Source organism: Sarcophilus harrisii, chromosome 3 (assembly GCF_902635505.1).
Source record: "Sarcophilus harrisii chromosome 3, mSarHar1.11, whole genome shotgun sequence".
Classification (NCBI taxonomy): Eukaryota; Metazoa; Chordata; class Mammalia; order Dasyuromorphia; family Dasyuridae; genus Sarcophilus; species Sarcophilus harrisii.
Window position 1 is genome coordinate 244941011 of NC_045428.1, and position 27358 is coordinate 244968368.

Below are 27358 nucleotides of genomic sequence, written 5' to 3' on the forward strand. Positions count from 1 at the left end.
TTTGAAGACAAAGGGAAATAATTTCAGTGAGAAGGAAAAACAGACCATGGTTGAAGATAGTGATGTTGGTGCACAGGGAATTAACTAAGCAACTTAGATTTTAAAAATGAGTACAGAAGATGGAAGCAGGAGAAAGTAACCCAGGATGAATGTAAGTGCCTGGCACAGTGCTGTGATAACAGTGCCAGCAGGGCTGTTGACCAGAAAAGCAGAGGGTCACAGAGAGGTTTACCTAGCCATATTGGGAGAAGAAAGGAATAGAGCCTTGGGGTGAACTGGATGATGATCACTGACAACTGAGAAGGCTGTTCACTCTCATTTTGTTTTCTCAATAAAGGAGAAACACAGGAAATAACAGTTAAAAACAAGGAACAGGAATTTGCTACTCAAGATAAGTAAAGGAGATAGAGAGCACCTGACTGACTTTGAATTCAGATCATTTGGCAAATGGAAAGCACATTTTTGTATACTGGACAAATAGCAGGTGTGATTGCTGAGAGATCACTGCAAGATTAGAAAACAGTGTCCTGATTTTTATAAAAGGAGAGAGAAGGAGTTTATAAATTATAGGCCAGTCAATTTGACTTTGGTTCTTGGAAACATTTTAGAATGGATAATTAAAGAAGCGATTGGTGAATATTCAACTAAGAAAGCAGAGCTGGCATAGCAGGTTGTGCCAAATTAGACTGCCTTCCATCCCCTTTTTGATCATTATTATTAAATTGGTAGATTTGAAGGTGTTGAAAATAATTTACCTAGATTTTGGGAAATCATTTGATTAAAATCTCATGGGGAAAAAAAGGAATATAGACTAGGTAAAATAATAAAGTTATATATGAATTCAGAACAGATAGAATGTCTGGCCTCAGAGTAGTAATAAGAGAGGAATACCTTCCAGACATAAGGAGAAAGCAAATAACACCTCTGTGCTCTACCCTGGTTTAGATGTACTGTTTTTATATTGTTGCATAGTGATTTAAGAATGGATATTGATAAATTGAAGAGAATCCAGAGGAGGGTACTTAGGAAAATGAAAGACTTGATTTCATCTTATACATAAGGATAAATTGAAGGAACTAGAAATAGATGAAGGAGGCCTGTAGAAGAGGTGCTCAGGAAAAATATGAAAGCTGTCATTAGGTATTTTAAAGACTTTGATTTGCAAGGTGTGATTTGATCCCAGAAAGCAAACACTAGAACAGTGGGTGAATGCTGCAAAGGGACAGATTTAGGTTTGCTGTCAGGAAAAATTTCTCACAATTAGAGCTGTCCAAAAATGGAATCACCTGCCTCAAGTTATGGGTTTCCCTTCATTAGAGGTCTTCCAGCAGGAGCTGCATCACCACTTGTCATATGTGTTTTGACAGTAGACATACCTTCTGACTTTGGGTTAGCTAAATGACTGCTGGTAACTCTACAGCTCTGAGATAAATAGCTGACATTGGTATGTGACTTTTAAGGTTTGCAAAGTTGCAACTTTGTAAGGTAGGTTATGCAGGTTACAAATGTCACTGGATACAACTGGATACAAGTAGCATCATGTGAGGAAACTGACGCTCAGATGTTAGTGACTCATCCATGATCCACCTGTGTGGTAAAAAAGACTTCCTGACTCCAGTCCAGTGCCCTTTCTGCTAGTTGATGCTGCTTCCCTTTAAGGAGAGCAGAATAAACACTTTGGAATATTTTTTACAAACCATACTGATAAAAATTATCTTAATCTTGACTAAATCTTTTTTGATGATGCCAGAATTTTACAAGTCCTTAATTGGTATGCTGGGCTAAGAAGAAACTAGTAAAAAGAGCACAGGAATCAATATGAGGAGACCTGAATTCTAATCCTAACTGTCACTAACCAGTTCTGTGATCTTGAGCCAAATAATTTTACTTATCTGATCCTCAGTTTCCTCCTCTTTACATATGGAGTTGGACTAGATAATTTCTGAGGGTTTTTTTTTTTTTTTTTCACTTTTAGCGTTCTCTAATAATAATTCTGTCAATTGTTAGGCATCAATTGAAGGTCTGTTAAAATAAAAAATATATCTCTGTAGGCTCCCTCTTTTGTTCCCTTATGGTTTTTGTTTGCTTTTGAAGAAAGTGCAATACTAAATTTTAACTAATTTAAAATTTTAAATGCATTTTAAGTCTAAGTTGGGGGAAGTTTCTATTGGAATTGTATTTTACTCCATATTGACAGTTGCGTTGTTAGTATTTCATGTATCACATGCCTTCTTTTATAGGTTCAAGCAAGTCAGCCTGCAGAAGTGAATATGTACTACCAGAATACTTACCAGACAATACCTTATGGTTCGTCGTATGGCATTCCTTACAGTTACACAGCCTATGGATCATCAGAAGCCAAATCTCAAAAAACAGATAATACAGTCCCTTTCAAAACTCCCAGTAATGAGATGACTCCTGTTACTATTGATTTGGTAAAGAAACAGCTTAAAGACAGGTAGGGCAGATCAGCTTCTTAAAGACCTGTCTTCTAGCTTTCTGTTCCCTCAGGCAACATTTAGTCTGGGGTAGCAGATGCAGAATATCATCATTGAAGAGCCACTGGCCCATCTTCAGAAACTAAACAGAAGATGACATCATACTCTGTTCTGCTACCTCCTTGGATTACTTCTGTGGAAGCCTGGAAAAAATTATAAAAATGTCACCATATGATCTTGTTGAAGACAAATCTGATTTTCTACCTTCTGGACACTGAAAAAGTGTAGTCAAGATTTGGGGGGAGAAAGCAAAACAAAGAATGAGAATTTGGTTAGCCTATCAAATGTCTCTGAAAAGTCCTTAAACTGCTATATTTGAAAAGAAAAAAAAAGCAGTGCAGATGAAAAGTGCATTTGAAATTTTTTCATACTCTAACATTGGAACTAATTGCATTATAATGTAATATTGCAAGTGTCCTGACAACTTAAAGTTTTGGAGATGAATTTGCTATATTTATCCCTTTTTTTCCATTTCTAAGGTTAGACTCCTTGAAAGAATTGCACAAAGCAAATCGACAGCAACATGAGAAACATCTGCAAAGCCGAGTGGACTCTACCAGGGCTATTGAAAGATTGGAAGGGTCTTCTGGGGGTATTGGTGAACGGTATAAATTTTTGCAAGAAATGCGAGGGTATGTCCAAGACTTGCTTGAGTGTTTCAGTGAAAAGGTAAGAATGCAAAAATATTAATCTCTTTCAATAAATCAAAAGTTGGGGAATCTAGGTTTTATTTAGCACCTTTCTGGGTTTTGTTTTGTTTTTTTGTTTTTTTAAGGATTTTTTTTTTTCTTAAAGAAACAATGAAAAGATATGCTGCTTTACTTTCATGATTTTGTTAATAATTTTAATAGTATAACCTTTGATGAGTGCCCTTTCTCATATTATTTGAAGCATTTTTGGACAAGTTTTGATTTAATCATACAGTAGATTACTGATTTGGCTTGCCCCTAAAGCATTATAAGTCAGGTACTAATGTGATGGGATTTTTTTTTCAAGACTAGAGTTAAACTTTGCTTATTATAATTCTATACATAATTCCAAATACATACAAAATGACTTAATAATGTTTTTATTTCTTAGTATAGATTTGGTTATTTTTGTTTCCAATAGTATTCTGCTTTAAATTATAGCATCATCCATTTCAAGAAGCATTCATTTTGAACTACCATTTTTTTAAGTTGTCATTTTATTCTAAATGTTTGCTTTTAGAAGAATGTATTGGGCACAATTTTAGCATTTCATTTTGTCACTCATTGATTACATTTCTAATAATTTCCTCAGAATCTCCTTTCTTTACAATTGTCCTTTACTTAATTTTTCTTCCAAATTAGAAATTACAATATAGCTAAATATTTCTTTCCTGAGATTATAATGGAAAATGCAAAAAATGGATTATTTCATCCATTAGTTGATAAAAACCATACAGCATTTATTTTGTTCTTAGCTTTAAAAATGATAGTCCTCTTTTTGTCTCCACCTGCTCCTTTATCGTTTTTCCCCATGAAATAGTGTTTGGAAGAAAATTATATAAAGTATTAATCTTTATAGAGATTGAAAGGCTTTTTCTTTTGTCATTGTCTATGTAGATCAATGTATAATCTGTTATATTGTGGAAACATGGCTTGGCAAAACATTAACATTTAAGTATTTTATTTCCCTGCTATTTAGATATTGTAATATCTAAAACTAGGGATTAGTAACAGATAGTTTTCAGGCTGAATTTGGCTTCCTTAATGAGCCCAGGTCGCTTATGATTAAAACGAGTCCATGACTTACAGTAATGTATTGATATCCTGATTCAATCTTAGGGTTTTATTATATGACTGGCCTCGCTCTTAATATCTAAGATATATGGTCCCTCGTTAAAGCATTCCAATGAGTAGGGACGGTACATAAAGGAATAGTGAAGACATAGACTTAGTTTTGTTCCTACTCCCCAAGTATATAACTAGCAGAAAACAGAGTGATGTTATTCCTATCAACAGAGCTGAGCTAAACCTAGACATCATTGGGGTGGTCACCTTCTATGACTCAGAGATTACTGCTTCCTCTTTATCTTTTATGTTTTCACTGAAAATAAGGAATTTGGGGATTGGGTCTTATTGTACAGAGACTTGCATATTTGCACATATTAAGGTAAAGCCCAGTTATTTGAGAATATGAGCTTCTGAAAGAAAATTAACTTTAAGACAATTAAGCTTAAATTATACGATACTCTAATCATTAGTTGGATATCTGTTTAATGGATAATACAGCATTTTAAGTAACAAACAAGTAATAATTGTTAGCATTTAGGTCACTTGTGTTTTCAACACTTTTTTTATTTAAACTTAATAAATGTTAAGTTAAATCACACTCCATAATTAAGACAAAGACATGTAGTTTTGTAAAGAACTATGTAACATCTCAAAAAAAAATCCAATTTCTGGGAGTTTCAGCCCCCTTTTGGCTCTTTTCCCCACTTTTGTCCTTTCATTTATTTGTACTAAATGCTTGATGAATTTTTCCAGTTACAGAAAAGTTAAAAGAATGTATTGCTGTGTTATGTAGAAATTATTCTTCATACTTCATATTATTCATACCATAGGTCACACATGAAAAACATTAGAGGAGGGGAATTTATATTTATCTGTTGCCATACATATATGTCAGACCAATATAGCATTTGATTTTAATTCATCTCATGTAGATAGTTTATCTTTTACCATTGAATATTGTTTAGTTTTGAATAATTGCATATATACAAGTTGATTATGAAAATGCTGCAGAATTAATATTGTCATGAGTCATCTATCTTGGAACTATTTTTGGAACAGAGTTGGATTATAATCTTGAAGATTCAGATCACTGATGACACTGCAAGGACATTGCTTCAGTGCAAGACTACAAATTTGATCATTCCTCTAAGTTTTCCTCTTAAAGCTGAATTGTGCAACAGTAAAAAGTTCTAATGCTTCTAGATTTTAATCAAAGTCAGAATCTCTAGCTTTTGTTCTAGTTTCTAATTCTAATTTCTCAGTGTCTTTGTTTTTCCTTCTACATCTAGCCATCATCCTGGCTTCCAGCTTAGTAAAAGACATACTACTAAAATAATACTTAGTCATGGGGTTTTGTTTGTTTGTTTTTTGAGGTTTGAAGAAAGGAATTTTTTTTGGCGAAAGTCATTAAAGTAATTCTAGTTACATTTAAGTTTTGAATTGTGTGGATTCTTATGTTCGGTAGAATTTTCTGTGGATTTTGTTAAAAGGCATCCAAAATTAGGAAAATTACATTATGAGAAACTCAGAAATTTGAAATAATATTTACATTAATTCCATTAAAGAATTAGTATTAGAAGTGAAGGATGAATTTTGTAATTCTTTACAAAATATGGTTTGTCTTTAATCCTGTTTCTTGTGAGTTTAAGCATATTAGTCTTTGTTCTTTTTTTTTTAGTTGTTGAATATAATTAGAATTTTTCAGGGAGTAGGGTGTTCTCTGTTAAAATATAACACAAAATTACTGTAATTTCATCTGTAAAAACTGCTTAACAATAGTAAGTAAAGATTTGGGGACATTGTTGCCCTGTCTTTAGGGGCAAGAATAAAATGACTACATCATTTTCACCTTTCAGTGAACATTTGCTTTTTTTTTTTTTTTCTTGCAATAATCTCATGCAGATGTACAAAAACTTGTTAAACTGAGATGTTCTTTTTACCTGCCCTTTTTTGTCTTTGGTTTTATTTTGTTTTTTAATTATCCATTTCCAGTCCATTCCATTCAAGAAACTGCTTTAATATTTGGGGCCAATGTTTTTTAAAAAACAAAAACAAAAAAAAACCCAAAACTCTTAAGTACTTTCCATTTGTACTCACTATCAAGAAATCATAAATTGTAGCTATGTACATGTAATGGTTAGTTTTTTTCTGGAAGCTTCATGTCACTTAGGATTAAGAAATAAGCATTTATATTTTGTTGTATTATACTGTATTAATATGCTTTTTATAAAAGCTTTTGTGCTAAAGGAGAACCAGTAATATATTTAACTATAATGTTTTAATAAATTAGAAGCAGAGTTCATTGATTTATTATACTGATAATTTATGTGAAAACTCACTGTCTTATAATAAAATAAAGGAAAATAATTCTTTGGTGGCAAGAGGTGGAACTTCCTGACTATGCTTTAAGACATTAGTGCCTCATAACAGGAAATCCTGGTTGCTAACAGAGAGGTTAGTGAAACTATTGTAGTAATATTACCCTATTTGTTGATAGTTGCTTAAAAGTTCAATAAATCACTGAGTTATTTAGTGTCTATAAATTTTAGGGCAGTACTAAGATTATCTTAAATTATTCATTTGCCTTTTAGATTAATTTAAGAAACAGATGATATATATTATTTTTTGCACTGCCCAGTGATAATTGTATAGTTGACTTCTTTGTATTTTTGAGAATCAGACCTTTCTGCTGAGAAATTAATGATGCACTTTTTTAAAAATTTGAGATATTCCAAAAAATTTGGTAGGCAAATTTTATTGGAAAACATATTCAAAGAGACTTTTGGAATTGTGAACAGAATTTATTTGTGAACTATAGAAACACAAATTAATTTCTTGCATTTTTAAAAATTACATTTTTTTATTCTGACCATAGTTAGAATACTTTTTCAGAATTCTTGGATTAGTATGGAACCCCCGAATACTTAAGCAGCTAGAATTTGATGTTACGTAGTGTGTTGTATTTTTGCAGGTGCCACTGATTAACGAACTTGAATCAGCAATGCATCAGCTGTACAAACAGCGAGCTTCCCGCCTTGTCCAAAGACGACAAGATGATATTAAAGATGAATCTTCGGAGTTTTCAAGCCATTCAAGTCAGTCCATCTTGAAGGTTTTTATTATTCATTAAACAACCTTGTTTACTTAGTGCAGCTTAATTGAAAAGTAGATGTCTCAGAGTACTTTTTAAAAACAAGTTTCTTTCCTCTTGTGACAGGAAGATCTAAAAATAACATAGATTCAAAGTGTATTTTTTAAATTCCTCATCACACAAGAACTCTGAGATTTTCACTATTACCTTTTTTCTTGTAATTATTTCTGTCTTCTCTAGTCATGTTTCCTCTTCTTTAGAGTTCAGTCAATACCTCATATTCATGTTTTAACTTGAAACCATCTTATCTTTTTTTCCTACTTTTTTCAATTCTACACATAGTTAAGGCTAAATATTATCTTAACTTGATCACCCAAAGTTTGAAGACTTTAACTGATTGATAGGGGAAAAAAAAATTTTTTTAACTACAATTTTATTTTGTAAAAATTGTTACTATATGAATCAAATGTCAAAACTATAGCTTTCTGGAGTTTACAGTCTTCATTTAAATATATCTTGGATAAAGTATTTTTCCATATTTTTTTAAATGTCCCTTTCCATACTATGCTAACTTTAGCATACTAAATGTTTTGCAATATTTAAAATTGTAGGCTAAAATTTTAGTCTTTCTGAAATATTTATTCACTTTGTAAAAGTGATTTGAAAATGTAATAGTTATTTGCATATTTTTTTTAACCTGATAAGGGTCACATCCATATAGTGTACCAACAATACTTTTACTTTGGCCAAAGAGTAGTTTTATTTAAAGAAAAAATAGTACTGCAAATTTGAAGGGAAACGTGATTGTTAATCTCTGTTTATGTAGACTAAGTTGAGACTCTCATATTTCTTCCTGGAGACACCCACACTCATATATATACATATACATATACATTTACATATATATACACATACACATATATGTAGTTAGCTCAATCCATAAAAATACGGCTTTCTTAATTTCAAATCTTTGAGACCCTTTTCTTTTTGCCCATGCACTCTAATATGTTTTTAGACCATCAGAATTTTTGCTGGTGTGAAAATTAATTTCTTTTGCAGTTTCTTCTTTTTTTTTTTCGGGGGGGGGGGGGGGGGGGGGGTCTGTCTTTGCTGATATCACTTAACATTCATGATGACCTCTTTCTAAAAGAAGTGTTTGATTAGCAAAATAGGCATATCCTGTGAATTTGGAAGAGGCAAAGAAAAGAAGTGGTACCATTAGTGGCTTCCAGAATAAACTAGCCTGAGTTGAGAGCCACAAATGGCTTTTGATTTTGTTTTGAATTGTTGTTCTGACGTTTTGAAGATTTTGCCTTCTGCATCCTACCCTAAACATTTTGCTCAGGTCTAAACTAGATTTCTCTAACCTGAGCCTTTTGTCATTCAGTAATTAGCAACTTGTTGGGAAAAATCTCCTTTAAAATGATTAACATGAATTACACATTTTAGATTCTATAAGCAATTTCCATTGCTGCTTATAAAATGCTCATCAAAATGTATTTACACTATTTAAAGTGTTGCCTGTAATATATATGGGATTGTATATAATTAAACTGAAAATTAAAAAATAAATAAATAAATAATGAGTCAAAGAGTGAACATTATCAGATTTGAGGAAAAATAATGTGGGAAATGGTGAAAATCTCTACTGCTTCCCAAAGCAGTGTTAACATCCATTTAAAAGATTCTGAAAACTTATCACAAAGATTGCCTGCATAAATTAATTTATACTTTTGGATAATCCTTGCTACCTCAAAACAGAGGGATTGGAATAGAGATAAAAGGATCTCTTGACTTAGATGTTTTCCTAGATATTTTCCCTCAAACTTTATTATTTTTGTAAAGCCTATAAATGATGATAGTTAAAATATTATAGTACTATCCATACTTTAAATCATTTGTTTATTGAAGTTTGTTTTTAAGAAGTATGTTGGTTTGGGTGCCAAGGAGTTCCTTAGTTGAAATAGTAGATTGGGGAAATTTACAGAGCTCATAACCACTTTGGGGAGCATTCATGATTAAATAATTCCTCATTATTTATCCAAGTGGATAGGAATAGGGACTGGATCAATTTTTGCATCAATATAGGAAACTCCCTGTACCAGTATAGATTGGCACCTTCTCTTCAACTTGTAGTATTAGATTTCCTAAAGCATGGGGAGATTAAACAGATTGCCCCAGGAATTTGTCAGAAGCAAGTTCTGACAGATATTTTTAAAAATCCTGCAGACTATCTTAAGACTTAATTTTTTCTTTTCTTTTTTTTTTTTTTTTTTTAATTCTATCTTCTTCAGTAGTAATAGGACATTTTGAAAATAAGCCATTTTGTTTTGTTTTATTTTGTTTTGTTTTCTGCTATTGATTGTCTTGTTTTGGACAAACCCAGAAAACGAGGTGTGAGGGGGGAATCTTCACAAGCTTTAGTTGGTACCTTTTCATGTGTTACTTCTTCCCCTCAAATATCTCCTCATTTATCTCCCTTCTAGTCCTGTATTATTTCCTTTCAAAGATTCATAATTTAGAAATTTGGAAATAGGGATGAAAAAAGTATAAAAGGAAGAATATTTTGGAATGGTGAAGTTGGACTTACTGAGATCTCTCCTTCATGGTTCCAAAAGATAGTTGTGATTAAGAAATCTAATCTTGTTAGTATAGACAAAGTTTAAATAGAATTTAAATCACAAAGCTGTTTTCTTTCTGTGTCCTTGCCTGTCTTTCTTTGCTGTTTTTCATTTTATTAAGCACACCACATTTGAAATCTTCTTGCTTAAGGAAAACGTTTCCTTTGTTTAGTCAGGCAATTTAGATTTTTTAATTTTTGTGTGTTCATAATAGTATGCACCATTTTCAGGACTTAAGATCTGAAAAAAGATGAAAAGTGTTATATATACCTAGAGTTGTTGCCTCTTCTAAAAGCAAATTCAGTTTTTCTGCTGCTTCCTCTACCCCTTTCCCCAGGAACACAGAAATAATCAGGTTTGTTAACTGGAACCAATCACATTGTATTGAGATTAGCAAGCAGTCTGTCATACTAGTTTGTTCTATGCAAACTCTTTCCCCAGTATTGTTGATAGGAGGCTTTTAATTTGAGTCATTGATGTCTTACAGATAAAGCTCTGATGGCACCAAATCTTGATTCTTTTGGACGAGACCGAGCCCTGTATCAAGAGCATGCAAAGCGTCGGATTGCAGAGCGAGAAGCCAGAAGGTAATGCTTTCCCAAGTTTGTGGTCATTGTATGTGATGAGAGAGGTATTTTTTAAAAATCTGTTTTGGGGGAACTTGATACTGTTTATGTTTAGGACCCGTCGCAGACAAGCCAGGGAGCAAACCGGCAAAATGGCAGATCACCTTGAAGGTCTTTCCAGTGATGATGAAGAAACATCGACAGATATTACTAATTTCAGTCTGGAAAGAGGTTAGATATTTGTGTATTTAAATATGAAATTTGGGCATAGGGGAGAGAGATTTGGCCTGAAAGGCCAGGAAAACCTGGGTTCAAATCCAGCTTCTGCCTCATCCAGCTGGGTGATCTTACACAAGTGACTTTACCCCCATCGGACTCTAGGTAGCTCTGTAAGACTGAAAGTTTCGCAGAAAGTATTCATCTGCACTGGTATAGGGAATTTCCTGAGCTTGGAATATGGAGCCAAGGAAATTACAGTTCCATTCCCTATCCCTTTGTCTGTATTTTAGTCTTATTTACAGTTATGGAAGTAGAAACATAGAAGCTGACTGTGTGATTCTTGTTAAGTATTGTTGGAAGATGTTGAGTAAATTGCCCCTATCAAACTAACATAAATAAATACAGTGTTGCCACTGCCTATAATAAAATCTTGTGGTATGTATCTCGGATTTTGACATCTGAAGGAAAGAATTGTGTACCCCAGTTTGTTTCATTTGTAGGTTGCTCTGACCAGAACTTGATTACATAAGACCTCTTTTCATGTTCCACATGAATTAAAAGTGCAATCTTTTTTTCTTCACAAAAAAACTAATGGTATTAGTTGGCTGGTGTAATTCCTGAAAAATACAATATCATTTTTATCATGCATATAATTCAGCCACTAGGTAACTCCGTTGGAGAGGTAGCTGTAGATCTGTGAATCCTCTGATCCTTTTACCTGTCCAATCATTCCTCAACCTTCTTTGTAGGATCTGTCAGGACTCTGTTCTAGCTCTTTTCTTTTTTTTCCTCTGTACTTTCTTAGTAATCTTATCAGCTCTCATGGAGTCAACTATCAACTTTGTGCAAATAACTCTCATCTACATACCCATTCTGATATTTCTCCTGGCCTCCAGTTAAGCTTTTCCAGATGGCTGCTGAAAATTTCACTTGTCTCTGGAGACATCTCAAACTCAACAAGTCCAACCCTACAACTTATTTCCCCCCTAAACTCACTTCTTTTCTCAATTTTTCTATTCCTATTAAGAATACCATAATTTTTATAGAGTCCCAGTTTTGCGTCTTACAAGTTACCTCAATTTTTCTTTTCCTCACCTTCCCATTCAGTCATTTTCTGCATCCTAATCTGCCTCCAAAATATCTCTAATATCTATTCCTTTCCCTTCACTCACAACCACCATTTTGGGAATTCCTGTCCTCATTACCTTTCACTAAGGCTTTTGTTATAAAAGCCTACCAGTTGGTCTGTAGTTGCTCCTCTCAGTGGATCACTCTCAGGTATAAGAAAAACTTCTCAACATTTGGAACCCTTCACATTGTCTCCAGTCTGTCTTTCCAGGCTTACATGATACGTTATTCTCCCTAACACTATGATTTAATCATACTGGTATATTTGTTGCCTATCTCTTTTCCTTTGCACAGATGTCTTTTTTTTTTTTTTTTTTAATTTAATAGCCTTTTATTTACAGGTTATATGTATGGGTAACTTTACAGCATTAACAGTTGCCAAACCTCTTGCTCCAATTTTTCACCTCTTATCCCCCACCCCCTCCCCCAGATGGCAGGATGACTAGTAGATGTTAAATATATTAAAATATAAATTAGATACACAATAAGTATACATGACCAAACCGTTATTTTGCTGTACAAAAAGAATCAGACTCTGAAATATTGTACAATTAGCTTGTGAAGGAAATCAAAAATGCAGGTGGGCATAAATATAGGGATTGGGAATTCAATGTAATGGTTTTTAGTCATCTCCCAGAGTTCTTTCTCTGGGCGTAGCTGGTTCAGTTCATTACTGCTCCATTGGAGATGATTTGGTTGATCTCATTGCTGAGGAAGGCCAGGTCCATCAGAACTGGTCATCATATAGTATTGTTGTTGAAGTATATAATGATCTCCTGGTCCTGCTCATTTCACTCAGCATCAGTTCGTTTAAGTCTCTCCAGGCCTTTCTGAAATCATCCTGTTGGTCATTTCTTACAGAACAATAATATTCCATAATATTGATATACCACAATTTATTCAACCATTCTCCAACTGATGGGCATCCACTCAGTTTCCAGTTTCTAGCCACTACAAAGAGGGCTGCCACAAACATTCTTGCACATACAGGTCCCTTTCCCTTCTTTATGATGCACAGATGTGTTTCATGCCTCGGGATAATCTTTTATCTCTTGGGTGTACCTTAGCTTCTTGAAGGCTCATTTCAACTGTTATTTTCTGCAAGAAGTCTTTCCTGATTTCCCCCAATTGTTATTGCTTCAGTCTTACCTCAAAATTACATTGTTTTTATTTTGTACCTACTTAACTGGGTATTTGCTTTTTCTTGAGTGTAAGGACTGGATCTTTATCTTTGTATTTTTAGTGCCTAGCATAAGGCCTAGTAACTTATTGAAATTAGAAATTGGCAAAACAAAACATTGAAATGTTTTAATTGCTAAAAGTGTGTTAAATTAGGTAGTATTGAAATATGGTAATAGCTGTTGAAAAGAAAGCACTAGTAAAATAGTTGAGAGGAAATTTGAATTTCTCACTGAGGGGAAAAAAACCCTAATTCATTTAAATTTAAATGTATAGCCAATACTGTTTACTTGCAATTAAACGCTAATATGGCAAGTCAATTTTAATCCTATCTTATACATACTTTAGACCGTTTTATCAAATTTCATTGCTTTTAGGTGACAGTATACACTTCCATTTGTACTTTTAAAAAACTAACTTTCCAAACAAAGCTGATAAAGATAAAAGGAATCTTAAGTGAATTATAAAACTTGAGTTAATTTCTTAATTATTGACATTATATTGTGTTGCTTCATTATAATGCCTTCATTTCTGTAAAGCTTTCAAGTTTGTAAGACATTTTCATGAATCTTCACAACAGTTGTCTAGTCCTCTGATGTTGATAATATGCATACTATCTTCATTTATTGTTTAGGAAAAGATGTTTTAGAACATTAAATGACTTTCCCAGGACCACATAGATGTGCACAGAGAGACTATGAAAACTTGTTCTTTGCTTTGTCCCTTTTTAGTTTAGTTTTATGGTATGAGGTTTAAAGATTGGAAAAGTATAAAGCATCTAATGAAATGCATTTTCCAATTGTTATAACATTGCAGATTAGAATCTAAATTTCTGTTCTTGTTTTGTTTTAAATTGAATTTACTAACACTTGCTACTAAGTAAGGTAATTCCCTCTGGATACATCACCAGCAGGGCCCTCCTTTAGCTCTTGACTGGCCTAGCTGCCAAAAGCCTAAACCTTGTAATCCCCTACTACAGCTGCCTGAAGTCATACCTGGGAGATGCCAGCAAAACTTTCACACTGATATTCTTGTGATTTATTCATTCAGTTAGCATTTACTAAGCACCTTCTTAGGGACTGATTTAGCCTATACTGTTATTCTTACTGGCTTACAAATTCCTTCTTTCTGTTCTATTCCAATCCAATGTCAGCATAAGCACCCTTCCCCACCCCACTTTTTCTGCTCTCTCATCCTTGATCCTAGCTTTTCAACAAGCCATCATACGATATCTTTTTTTCTTTAAATTCATTCAAAGAATAACTTTAGATTTAATATCTCTTGCTTTAATTTTGGTTCATTTTTTTTTCCTTTATACTCTGGCTTCCAGGCCTAGCATGAAACAGACATGGCACTCTCCATGCTTACCAGTGATTTCTTATTTGTTAAAGTAGACGGTTCTTTTTCAGTACTTACCTTGCTAGACCTTTCTACATTCAATATTATTCTTGTCTCCTTATTTCTACTTCTTTTTGTTTCCTGGTTCTTCTACTTGTCTAAACTTTTGGGTTTCCTTGATTGGTTTGTTATTTATTTATATTCTTTCAGGCGTCCCCAGTATCCCAATACTTGTAGATAATAGCACAATTATCTTCCCAAGCATAAAACTTGGAGTCCTTATTTTCCTTCTCCTTCATATCTTATGCATATCCAGTCAATTGCCTTATTCACTCAATGCTTCCTTCACAACACTTTCATATCTTTTCTGTTCAGTCACAAAACCACCATTTTAATTCAAGTTCTTATCATCTCTTTCTTAGACTGGTCTTCCTGCTTGCAGTTTCTCTCCTTTTATCATCTGTCCCTTTACATAGCTGCTTTCAAAATAATTTTTTTTTTCCTAATGTATAACTGATCATGTCACTCTTCTACTCAGAAGCTTTCAGTGCTTTCTAGAGAAAATATGTACTTACTAATAACCTAGCCATATAAAACTCTATAGTCTGTTTCTAGCCTGCCTTTCTGGTTCTTTTTTCTTTTTTTTTTTTTTTAGGCCTCATATTTTTATTTTACTTAAATCTCCATTAAATCTTTTCCCTCTCTAATTCTCACAGTCTTACCTTAAAGGAATGGGGAGGGGGAAAGGAAAGAATAAACAAATAATCAAAAATTATTAACATAGGTTTCATGAAGTCTAACATTATATTCAGTGTACCCTATTATTAGTTCTCACCCCTGCTAGGAATAAAGGAAGACCAGAAAGTATGAGTACACATACTCTATTACAACACTATACATACATACATACTCAAAGGTATATTCAGAGAGAGACAAAAAAATAGGAAAAGGGCCTTATGTATAAATATCTTCAATGCAGCACTTTTTGTTCTAGTAAAGACTCTCAGAAAGGGGTTGCCCATCAGTAATTGGAATAGCTGACACAATTATGAAATGCCAATGTAAGTGTAATATTATTTTATCCTAAGAAATGCTGTGAAGAGGGACAAATTTAGAGAAAGCAGAGAAGACTATATAAACTGATAGAGAAAAATGACTAGAGCTAGGAGAAAAAATTATTCAACTGTTATGACATTGTAAAGAATAACTATAAAATACTTAAGAATTCTGATTAATATAATTTCCGATCAGGACTCCAAAGACATGTGATGAAACATATTTTCCACCTCTTGATAGAGAGGTAATGGACTAGAGGTACAAATGAGTCATGTTTTCAGGCATGAACAATATATACTTTAAATTTTCTTGACTAAACTTATGGGTTTGTTTTTGGGGATAAGTGAGTGGGGAAGGAGATACTTATGAGAGGTCCAGGTAGAAGTAGAAGAGTATGTTAACCTAACTCCTGTTTCCAAAGAAAAGTAGAAAAAAAAAAATCAAAACTTTTTGCAGAAATAACAAAGTTTAAAGAGACATTCTTTCTCCATTAATTTTCTTCCCATTTCAGTCTTTCAGAAACATTTTCCTTTAAGGCTTAGCTAAAGTGGCATGTTTTATGTAGATCCATTTCTCATTTGCCCAAAGGGAAGTGTTTTCTCCTAATTGTAGTAGAGCCCTTTTTCTGACTCTTGTGTCTTTTGTACTTAGTCTACTGCTATTATGCACATTTTCATTCATTCCTGTCTGACTTTCTGTGACCCCATTTGATTTTTGTTTTCTTTTGATAAAAATACTGGAGTAGTTTACCATTTCTTTCTCCATTTCATTTTACACATAAATAATTGAGGTAAACAGGATTAAGTGACTTGTCCAGGGTCACATAGCTAGTAAGTTTTGAGGCTCAGATTTGAACTCAGGAAAATGGGTTGGTTTTTGTTGTTTTGTGGTTTTGTTGTTTTTTGACTCCAGACCCAGTGCTCCATCCATTGTGCCATGTAGTTGCCTGGTTTGTATATAATAGGCTCTTTTTGAATGTTAATTTAAATAGAGTCTTTAAGAATAAAAATTTGCTATAATGCTTAAAATAATGGCAAAGAAAAACTGTTAGAATTTATATGGTACTTAAAAGCTTATAAATCACTTTATATAAAAATATTTCATGATGACACTATGAGGCATGTACTCCAGCTATTGTCCCTGTTTTATAAACGATTAAATGAATTTACGGATGGGTATAGCGATAAGTATGAAAGTGGAGATTTTAACTCAGGTTTTTAATGATGATAAGTCCAAGGATCTTTACTATAACAGATATGTATTGTTTTATTAATGGTTGTAAAAACCTTATTTTTGATTTCCTTCAGGACAAAATGTAGGATATTTTTCTTTTATACTTAAATACTTAGTAATGACCTTAGTGGTGTTTCTTTCCTAGATCGTATCTCAAAAGAATCCAGTAAGATTTTTGAAGATGTCCTTGAGAGCTTCTATTCGATTGATTGTATTAAATCACAGTTTGAAGCATGGCGTTCTAAATATTTCACTTCTTATAAAGATGCTTATATTGGTCTGTGTTTGCCAAAGTTATTCAATCCTTTAATAAGGTTGCAACTTCTTACTTGGACTCCTCTGGAAGTGAGTAGATATAAAAACAGTTACTTTTTTTTTTTTTTTTTTTTTTGTAATAAAATCGTATGTTTGATTAAATTTTTTTTATCTTAGAATAAGAGCTCAATATTTTACCCAATATACAATTTAGTTCCATCCTGGAATAATATGCAATGCTATTCTGGGCAGAGAGTATTATGTTAGTTACTAAGGATTATATCCATTGTAACTTTTGGCCCTACATAATAAACTACCTTTTGCTTTATAGTTTCTCAGCAGTTCTCCCATTTTTAGTCAAGTTATGAGTAGCTATATCATTGTCTTCCTTCACTTCTGTTCCAGTATACTGAAAATTAGAAACCAATCTTATCTCGCCATCCTGATGGTAAAAATACTTAAAAATACTTTTGAAATTACAAATAGTGTAATCCTATTCCTATGTTCTTCATTAATACTTATTAAAAACTTAATATTTTGAGGTAACAGTAAAAGGTAGATTAAATAACTGTCATGTGGGAATAAATGCCTTTGTATTCTTAGTCATAAAAATTTTGGAAGATATGCTATGACATTTAATTGTTCATAATAAAATAAAATGCCTTATATTTCTGTAATTTTTTCTACTCTTGAGACTATTTGCACATATGCTATTTCATTTGATTCTTGGCAAACATAAATACTTTTGAGGGAGGTAGAATTAATATTCTTTTCTCTTGTAATGTAGGAAAATTAAGACACAGACTAAAATGACATGTCCAAGGCTTAACATTTATTTTAAGTAGTAGAACTAGAATCTTGATGTTTTTCTTTTCATTTTTAAAAATAATTATCCACTGCTGAATTTCTGGAATATGTGCAGATAGAGTAAAAGGTGCTTAGTTCCTATTATAAGTTGTTGTCTTGGTAAAGTGTTTTAATGTACTGATACCCTTGTTATATTATTTCTACACATGATAAAAATAATTTGAATATATTATTCTAATGACATTCTTACTTGTTTTGCAAGGCAAAATGTCGTGACTTTGAAAGTATGCTATGGTTTGAATCCTTGCTGTTTTATGGCTGTGAAGAACAGGAGCAAGAAAAGGAAGATGTAGATGTTGCATTACTACCTACAATTGTGGAAAAAGTGATTCTTCCTAAATTAACAGGTATCATTTATTAACATAGTGACTTTTAAAATTTTTCTCTATTGTAATACATTTGTGTGGGAGGAGTTCTCAATTTATAAATAAGTGGCATTCTTAGGTTGTGTTTATAACTTGTTGGGAAAATTTTCTCATCTGAAACATTATTGTAGATATATTTAAATTCATCATCTTTAGTCCAAAATGTATAACATTAGTGCTAATTCTATCATATTTTTCTGTTTCTCTGTTCTCCAAGTTTTAACTGGAAATTTGTTCTGATGACAAATCAACCTTCTTAATATCCTGTTCTTTATTTATTTTGACTTTTATTCTAATTTATCTCAAATATTTAAAAGTTAAAATTTTTATACTTCAAAAGTTTTGAAAAGGTTTACAGATTTTTGTCTCCTTTGTTTCTCTATAAGATATTATCAGCAGAGCAGACTTTTCTTGAAAAATTCCATTGTTAGACAAATCCTGGGTGCTCTTAACTGTTGATGAGTATGACATTTATCTAGCTGGGAAATCTCAATTATGCTTTACAAAAGGGGTAGAAAACAACTTTCTGCTAATGTCAACAAATCAGAGTGACTAAGAATCTTGTTCTATAGTTAGTTTTTTTCTAATCATAGGAAGGTATCCTGCCCACTCTGTAAAAGATAACTCAGAACAGGAATTGAAAGTCACTTGTGAACCTTTAATCAAGAGAACTGCAATATACCAATGACAATTTTTAAAAACAGAATTTTGTTCAGGGAATGGGGATATCTTAATCTTTAATAAAGAATAAAGTAATAAACCTCTTTTCTATTTGCTAAGCAAAGAGATCTACACTAAGGATTGAATCAATAGACATCAGTAGAAGGTTAATGATCTTTGGGAACAGGAAGAGTAGAGGCATTTTAGGGACATTTTCTTTGGATTTAAAGTAGATAAAGGTGATGGGACAATCCAGGCCACCAACAAGGAGAAAGAGGAAGTAAATCTCCAGGAGCAGCAAGAGAGTTTTTCTATAGCTCTATTAACTGGGAAAGTAAGTTCCCAGAAGTCCTTGAATATAAAAAGTATTTGTAAGCACAACTTCCTGATTATTAAAACTTATTGAGTATTTTTTTTTTGTTTTGCTACTTAGACGTTTTTATATTTTTATTATATACAGTTTGCCTTTACCTCTATTTCAAGTAAGACTCATTCTTACCCAAATAGGAATAGCTGAAAATACTTGGGATCCCTTCTCTACAACACAGACATCTAGAATGGTTGGGATTACGTTGAAATTGACAAGTGGATATCCTTCAGTGGTAAATGCAGAAAATAAAAACACACAGGTAATTTCTTTTCATTACTAGTTGAGAAGCATTATTATGTTTAGATGGCTCTTTATTTTTGCCCATTGAAAATGTGAATGAGTATGTTACAGGTTACAACTTAACAACTGTCTATCTTCTCCCTTTACACTAGAAGAAACACTCTTTGTTATTAGAAACAGTATTTTAAGTTTTAAGTAATTCCTATGAAAGACAACTTTCATAAAAATTAGCACTTAGCAATTTTCATGAGTTTAAACTCCTGCAACATAGTTCAAGCATTGAGAAATGTGATTTGTTATAAGTTTTTATATTTTAACAAATTCAAAAATTACAATTTTTTAAATGGTCATCAATTTTTTTTTTTTTTACTATTTTCAGCTATATTTAAAAGCACTCTTACTAAGAATGAGAAGAACATTAGATGATGATGTATTCATGCCCTTGTATCCCAAGAAGTAAGTAAAACTTATTTATTGTCTACAACTTTCCCATTTTATTATAAATTGTCATTTGATTTTACTCATTTAATGAGTTTCAGGAGCCCAAAGAGACTTTGATAATGTAGTAGGCAAATTGTTCATTCATGAATAGGTAATAATATTTAGTAATTGATTTTCCATCAAATATCTCCCAAGTTAATGAGAACATATTATTTTATCCCTTAAATGTCAACTATATTTTAAAAAATATAATTAAACAGAAACCTAGTGCTGCCTTTTAAACCTTTTTTTGGCCTATTTTGTTGCATTGATGCAATAAACATTAATCAATGTTTATATCATCTGACTTTTAGAATAAAATATTTCAATTAATATTTTTTTCTTTCTTTTGTATATATAGTATCTTGGAAAATAAAAACTCTGGCCCTTACTTGTTTTTCCAGCGACAGTTCTGGAGTTCGGTTAAGGTAAGTGATCATGGCATTCTAGGGATATGTAATTCATAAATGCTGCCTTTTTGAAACAATCTTAGTAGTTAATAAAATTAATTCCAATATAAAAAAATATATTTACAGGAAAGCTTCCATTTGAAACAGGCTCATTTGCAGTTTTGTTATTTAAAACTCATAAACTTTCCAAGAGAAACAGTAATGGTTAGATTTCTTGGCTAACTCAAAAAAATTTGTTTATGAATTATAGGGTGATTGAACTCGTTTTTTCTGGGCATAGAGAAATTTTTTAAATTTGATTGACATCCCACCATTAATTTCTCCCCCCCCCTCCCCCATATCACTTTAGTCTCTTAAGTATCTGATATACTTGTAACTCATCATTTTTACATTCTTCATTATGTTTATCATGTTTCAGAATTATATAATCTTTCCACTTAACACAGACATTAGAGAATGGGTTGCAAAAAAGGACTATTATTGAACTTTTCATATAAGTATAAATGACTGATAATCTTCCCAGAACAAAGTGAGGTATTTTGCATTTGATTTATTGATAGAGAAGGGGCTATTGAATGCTTGGGAATCTTCCTAGATAGTCTGACTCTGGAATCAATGTCCATAAGCTGTTGCAGTTTTTTAAACTGTAGTAAGCAGTATGATTTATTTATAAAAGCTCTGAACTTAAAGTGGGGAGAATTGTTGTTCAGTCTCTGGCTCTTACAACCCTATTTGAAGTTTTCTTAGCAAAGATACTGGAATGGTTTGCCATTTCCTTCTCCAGCTCATTTTACAGATAAGAATAGCAAATAGGGTTAAGTTACTTGTCCAGCACAACTACTAAGTGTCTGAGACTAGTTTTTAACTGGTCTGGAACTTTGTGCACTGTGGTATCGCGTAGTTTTCATAGTCAGTTGGGTTTAAATCTACTCATCTGTAAAAGGAAAGTGATACTGATAATAGAAATTGTAATTTAGGGTTGGTAAAAATCCATTGTATAAACTATATGTAGTACTTTGTATCCTTATTTTAGCCACTGAACCTGAGTGTTCTCTAATGGCTCCAGGTTTTTTCAGTGTCATCAATAAATAGCAGCTGGTTCTGCATGTGAACCTTATTGGAGAAATTTCTGTGTGTTGACTATAAGTTTGTAAAGTGTTTTAAGTTTTAAAAACAGACCTAGAGAGGTTAAACTCATCTATTTAACTCAGTAAGATTTGTTCAGACATTTTTTGATAGAAACTTTTCAAAATCAAGCTACTTTTCAGTTTATATTTCTCATAAATACTGACTTGTAAGGATTATAATCAGTGTTGCTGATTTATGTGTAGATAAGAGGGTTTTCCATATTAAAGCAGTAATAAAATTGTACTGAATATGCCTTATTTGTTACAAGTAAAGCATCAGTGAGATATAATCCATTTCTTGTTTCACCTTTCTCAAATCTTAAAAAAAATATTAAGCTGCTCCCACAAAAGTCTTTCATTGCTTCAGAGTGGCATACAAATAAGAACATGGGTTTTCTATTCAATTGTAGTGTAGCTCATATCCTAGCAAGACCTACAATCTGGAAAGACTTCAAAATTGCTTTTTGAGAGCCTCTTTATTTTAGGTTAAATCATATTAAAACGTTTATTTATTTTTTTTTAAATGAAACCTAGTTCTAAAATGTTTTTACCCAATACCAGCATTTTAAAAAGTATTTTCTACAGTATACATATATACAATCTAACTTCTTATATTGCCTCACTTCTGCACTTTGTGCTTTTCTCCTCAGCTGTTAGGAAACTTTCTCCAGTGGTATGGTATTTTTTCAAACAAAACCCTTCAAGAATTATCCATAGATGGTTTGCTAAATAGATACATCCTTATGGCTTTTCAGAATTCAGAATATGGAGATGACAGCATCAAAAAAGCCCAACATGTAAGTTAACTAAGACAATATAATTTATTTTAAATTTAAAAAAAAAAAAAACTTTTGAGTATTTTGTAAAGTTCTCTACAACACTAGTAGAAAATATAAGAAACTAGGATTGGAAATTAAGTTAACCCACAACCAGTTCCGAATCCAATTTAGCATCCTGGATACCATATTAATAATTTTGGGGGTACTTTTAAGTACTTAGGATTAATTGTATCTGGTTAAACTAACTAAAAATGGTCAAATGATTATAAAGCAAACTGGTTTTCTTAATATTTTCTTAAGTATGTAATTTTATTTGCGTATTCCAAATTTTCAATCCTGTTTTCGAATGATTGTGCAGTTGATATGAAAAATAGTATAGGGCAGCTTTACTAGCTTTATTAGTGGTATTTTCTTGCTGGGATAGTTTCATCAGTTCTGATTCTTTTCAAGACTTAGGAAGTATTATGCTCTTTTCATTTCAGTTGTACTAATCAACTTGGTATCCATGATCCACAGAATAGGATCATTTAAAATATACCATACCTACATTAAAAAGTTGGTTTAGCTAACACATTTAGTTGATTTAGCTCAACACATTTAATTTCCAAATATGAGTATACTCCTATACTCAATTTGACATTGGTGAAATTAGTTAATCCTTTTTTCAAGTTATAAGCATCATCCCTTTAAAATAAGCCTCTTTATCTAGAACGATACAAAGTTACATAACTATATTACCTAACCTTGCTCACTACTTTTTTTCTACTCTACAGGTAATCAATTGCTTCCCCAAACAGTGGTTTGTAAATCTGAAAGGAGAAAGAACTATATGCCAGCTAGAAAACTTTTGTAGATACCTAGTTCACCTGGCAGATACTATTTATAGGAATAGCATTGGATGCTCTGATGTAGAAAAAAGAAATGCAAGGTAATTATTTGTAATCATTTAAAGAAGTTGCAAAATAAGAGATCATTTTATCAAGTAGTATTTAATTAAATATTTTAAAGTTGTGTACTTTTTGTTTTTGAATTGTTGGATACCTGTATATACACATATATAGTCACACAAAATACACATAAAAGGCATAGTATAGTGGCTGAAAGATTGGCCTTGAAATTTGGAAAATCTGAATTCTTGTCCTATGTATATGACCATGGACAAGTAAATCTTTCAGTGCTCAGATTGCTCAGTTGAGGGAATTTGCACACTAGAAGTTGGCTACAGGGTACATTGTTGAAATTTTAGGTTTGGATTTTTTCCCTTCAAAATGTGTGTCTATCTATGTGTGTGGTTTGATTTTGATTTTACTCCTACTCAATATATGCACATTACATAATTTATATATAAATATATGTATATGAATTGGATTGGCAAATTATGAAAGCTTGTTTTAAATTTGTTTGTTTTAGTCAATCTATTTTCAAGATGAAATTTAAGAAGGATGAAGCAAAACATTTAAGGCCAGATTTGGCTTGGGTACAATAGTGAAAAGGAATCTCTGGATGCCTATAAGTCAGCGGGGGTGGGGGGGTAAGGAGAGATCCTAAGAATCTTTTCTAGATAACTTATTTACTTGGTGGAGTACCATTCATGGTCCCAATTTTGGCTACACTAGTATTTACATATTAATAATAGCTAACATTTATAGAAAGTCATATTTGCAAATATAAAGTGGATTAAATTCATCAGAATCGCTCCAGTGATTGTGAACCAGGATAAATACACTTAGTTTATGTTTTTCATTTTACTTTTATTTACCCAAATCAACAGAGGTCATTTAATGAGACTAGTTTACTCAGTAATTATTTCAGGTTTGCAAGGAAAAGGATTTAATCCTATCTCAATATGGATTTCTTAATGGAAAAAAACAAATTATACTGATTATAGTATGCAGTAAAGTTTTATACATTTTTTTCATTTGAAGAGACTATATCAGACCAATACATATAGCATGTTGTAAGCTTTTTGAATAAACATTTTTTTCCTTAACAATCTGTTAATTAACTGTTAAAATTAGTTAATAATCTGTTAGTTAACAATATGTTAATAGATGAATTTTTAAACTAATCTTGTAATCAAAATGGAATAAGTTTACTTATGAAAATTAAATAATCAACTACTGCTTTTTTATTTTAAATGTTTTTCTTTTTTTTTTTTTTTTTTTTTTAAGGGAAAATATAAAACAGATAGTAAAACTTCTTGCAAGTGTACGAGCTCTGGATCATGCTACGACTGTTGCAAATGACCACAATATGAAAGAATTAAAGACTTTAATTGAAGGAAAATAGAACTTTCATACTGAAAAACCCAATAAGAGCTTTAAAAATCCATTCCTAATGTACAATTTTTGTATATATGTAAAGTTTCTTAAACTGTAAAGTATTGATTCTTGTTTTAATAGAACATAATTATATATAGTACTACAACCTTACAGGATGAGGAGGCCAGAATGATTACATTTAGGAATGTAGAGTGTTTTCCTTATTGTCCATCATACCTCTCTTAAAAAAATTTTTGTAACCACATACCATATTAGCCATCTATTCAGTTTATTGTCTTCCAGTACACTGGGTGTGTGTGTGTGTGTGTGTGTGTGTGTGTGTGTGTGTGCGCGCGCGCGCACATGGCTGTACACACATGTAAAATGTGTAATTATGCGTCTGTTTATACCACCTGGAAGTTACTTTCACACTGGAATTTTTCGGCATTTTCCTACTAAGAAAAGCCTTTTGATATCAGAAAATTCTTCAGTAGCACATTTTTTTAGGAAATTACTGCATTATTGCAACAAAGGGCTTGACATAAGTCACATAAATATTTAAACATCCATCAGTTAGAAACCAGAGATAAGATGATGACAATGACAGTATTTCCTTGAAATTGAAATGGTTCAACTGTGGAACTTACTGAGTTAATATGAGATTTTTCTCCCATATATTAGCTCTGTAGTTGAATGTGAGATTAAAGGGAGCACTAATAAATGTTATAGAGTAGTGTATAGTTGGAATGTGTAAATTGAATTTTGAAAACAACAAACCTACCATTTAATTGTCTGATCTGACTGCCTCATTTATGTTCTATTATCTGACCAGCTCAAACACATATATGGTTAATATCAGCAGTTTGTTGTTTGAATCCCACATACGTGAGAGATATATGCAATAAATACATAAAACACATTTCTGGTAAGTGGGTATATAAATAAAATTATAGATGATTGCCCCACTAAGGTGATTTACAATCCCATGGTCTTTAATATTTATATAGACATTGTAAATATTCAGAAATTTTGTTTCAAAGTTTACACTTATTCCGTGATTTTCAAGGAAAAAAAATAGCATTTTTTAAAATTAAGGAATATTAGTTTATATAATCAGATATAAAATTAATGTTTAGCCAAATAATTTTTAAATTTCCCTTTTGATGTACATTGCTGCTGGCTACTTTTGTTAGAATTTATGACACTTGTTTGGTAAGAATATAATATTTCCAGATAAAGCACTAGGCATATGACAATATCAGAGAGCACAGTGCTATGTACTTGCTCAGTGAATTCTGAAGGCTTTTGTAGGAAACATGCCTTCCCTTCCATATACAATTTAATGGAGATTTTTGTACTTCTTTGGTGACCTACAAACATTAGAATCAAAGCACTTCTTTACAGTTTGCATAGTGTAAATGGGTATGTTAACATGTATGGATGACATGCACACCAATTGGAACCTAAACTGTTTTTAATGATCCCCTTGGATTCCCATTTCTCATTATCTGCTTTTAAGAATCCTTTCAATAAATTGGCATTGAGACTTTTCTTTTTGTACAGAACATCCAGTTACTTTGGCTTTAGGAGTTGGAAAAAACAAACTTCTCTATAACATTGCTTTAGCAGTATGAAGTAGTTTTGTCTTTCCTCTTACCCAAAGGGTTTTCATTAATAAAATAAGGACTTCATTATAAAGTGAAATCAACTACCTATACTGAAAGTCTCTAAGCAACATCAATACGTTATATTCTGTTCACATCTTTTATCACATTTTCCTTGCAACAGCCATCTTGAATGATTCCCATTTTTCGAAAAGGTACTTCATGGGTAAGTAATTTAATTGGTGTTAGTACTTCCTCCAGCAATACAGATATCTATTTTTCTGTTACTTGGTTGACGGTCTCTAAGAATTTCTATGTTTTGAAAAATTCATCTCCCTGCAGCCAGGGGCTTGGTCTTCAGACAACAGTACATCCGGCTTGTACTGAAAACATTTCTAGCTTAATTTAAAACTTAGAGATAATCTCCATACCATCATGAAGCAGTCCTACTATAGTGGAGAGCCTTTAATAAGATGGTTGCACTGAGGCATGAATGTTTTAGTACTGTAACCTGTGGTCAAAACTAATACAGTGCTTAGCGCACATCTGCACTCAGTAAATTATTGTTGACTGATTTAACCTAGTTTTTCATTCCTAGTTCATGTGTCCTTGGTTCTGTTTACTTTGCATCAATTTGTGTAAATTCAGGTTTCTTGAAAAATTTCTTGTCGTTTCTTACGGTATAATAATATTGTATTACTATCACATACCACAACTTGTGTAGCCATTCCTCAATTGGTGGGCATTATCTCAATGTCCAATTCTCAACCACCATAAAAAGTTACTGTAAATATCTTCTTTCTCCCCCCACTCCCTCCCCTTAAAAAAACTAACAAAATACTTTGGGATGCAGGCCTAGTAGTGATTTATTGCTGAGTCAAAAAGCACCTTGGAAAACTAATCAAGGAGAGAGTTTAGGAATTGTTGGACTTCCTGAAAACCATGACCAAAAAAATAGCCTGAGCACTATATTTCAAGAAGTCCTAAATGAATAGGCAGCTGAATGGTGCAGTGGATGGACAGAGCACCTGCTCTGGAGGCAAGAAGACCTGAATTCAAATCCACCCTCAGATACTTAACACTATTAGTGTGACCTTAGACAAGTCACTTAACCCCAATTACCTCTCCCTTCCCCCCCAAAAAAAGTCATGAATGAATGAAACCTCTCAGATGTTTACCACAGGTTAAACTAATAATAGGATTCACTTAAGCTATGCCCAAAAAGCAACCAAACTTTCCCCTTAATTTGTTTTC

The 27358-nt window shown here is 32.3% G+C and overlaps 1 protein-coding gene across 2 annotated transcripts in view; it reads left to right on the forward strand.

The window, feature by feature from the left end:
* Positions 1 to 26051, forward strand: part of PAXBP1 (PAX3 and PAX7 binding protein 1) — a 39248-nt gene extending 13197 nt beyond the window's left edge. The window contains exons 6-18 of one of the 2 annotated variants that reach the window (XM_023498900.2): positions 2241 to 2458; positions 2978 to 3167; positions 7209 to 7350; positions 10455 to 10554; positions 10649 to 10764; positions 16832 to 17031; positions 18011 to 18155; positions 19341 to 19462; positions 19823 to 19899; positions 20285 to 20351; positions 22111 to 22257; positions 23013 to 23167; positions 24411 to 26051. In XM_023498900.2, coding sequence (XP_023354668.1) covers positions 2241 to 2458; positions 2978 to 3167; positions 7209 to 7350; positions 10455 to 10554; positions 10649 to 10764; positions 16832 to 17031; positions 18011 to 18155; positions 19341 to 19462; positions 19823 to 19899; positions 20285 to 20351; positions 22111 to 22257; positions 23013 to 23167; positions 24411 to 24528 — 1797 coding nt within the window. In that variant the 3' untranslated portion in view covers positions 24529 to 26051. The remainder of the gene's footprint in view (positions 1 to 2240; positions 2459 to 2977; positions 3168 to 7208; positions 7351 to 10454; positions 10555 to 10648; positions 10765 to 16831; positions 17032 to 18010; positions 18156 to 19340; positions 19463 to 19822; positions 19900 to 20284; positions 20352 to 22110; positions 22258 to 23012; positions 23168 to 24410) is intronic. The other variant, XM_003763430.4, reaches the window with a different exon arrangement.
* Positions 26052 to 27358: the final 1307 nt, after the last annotated feature.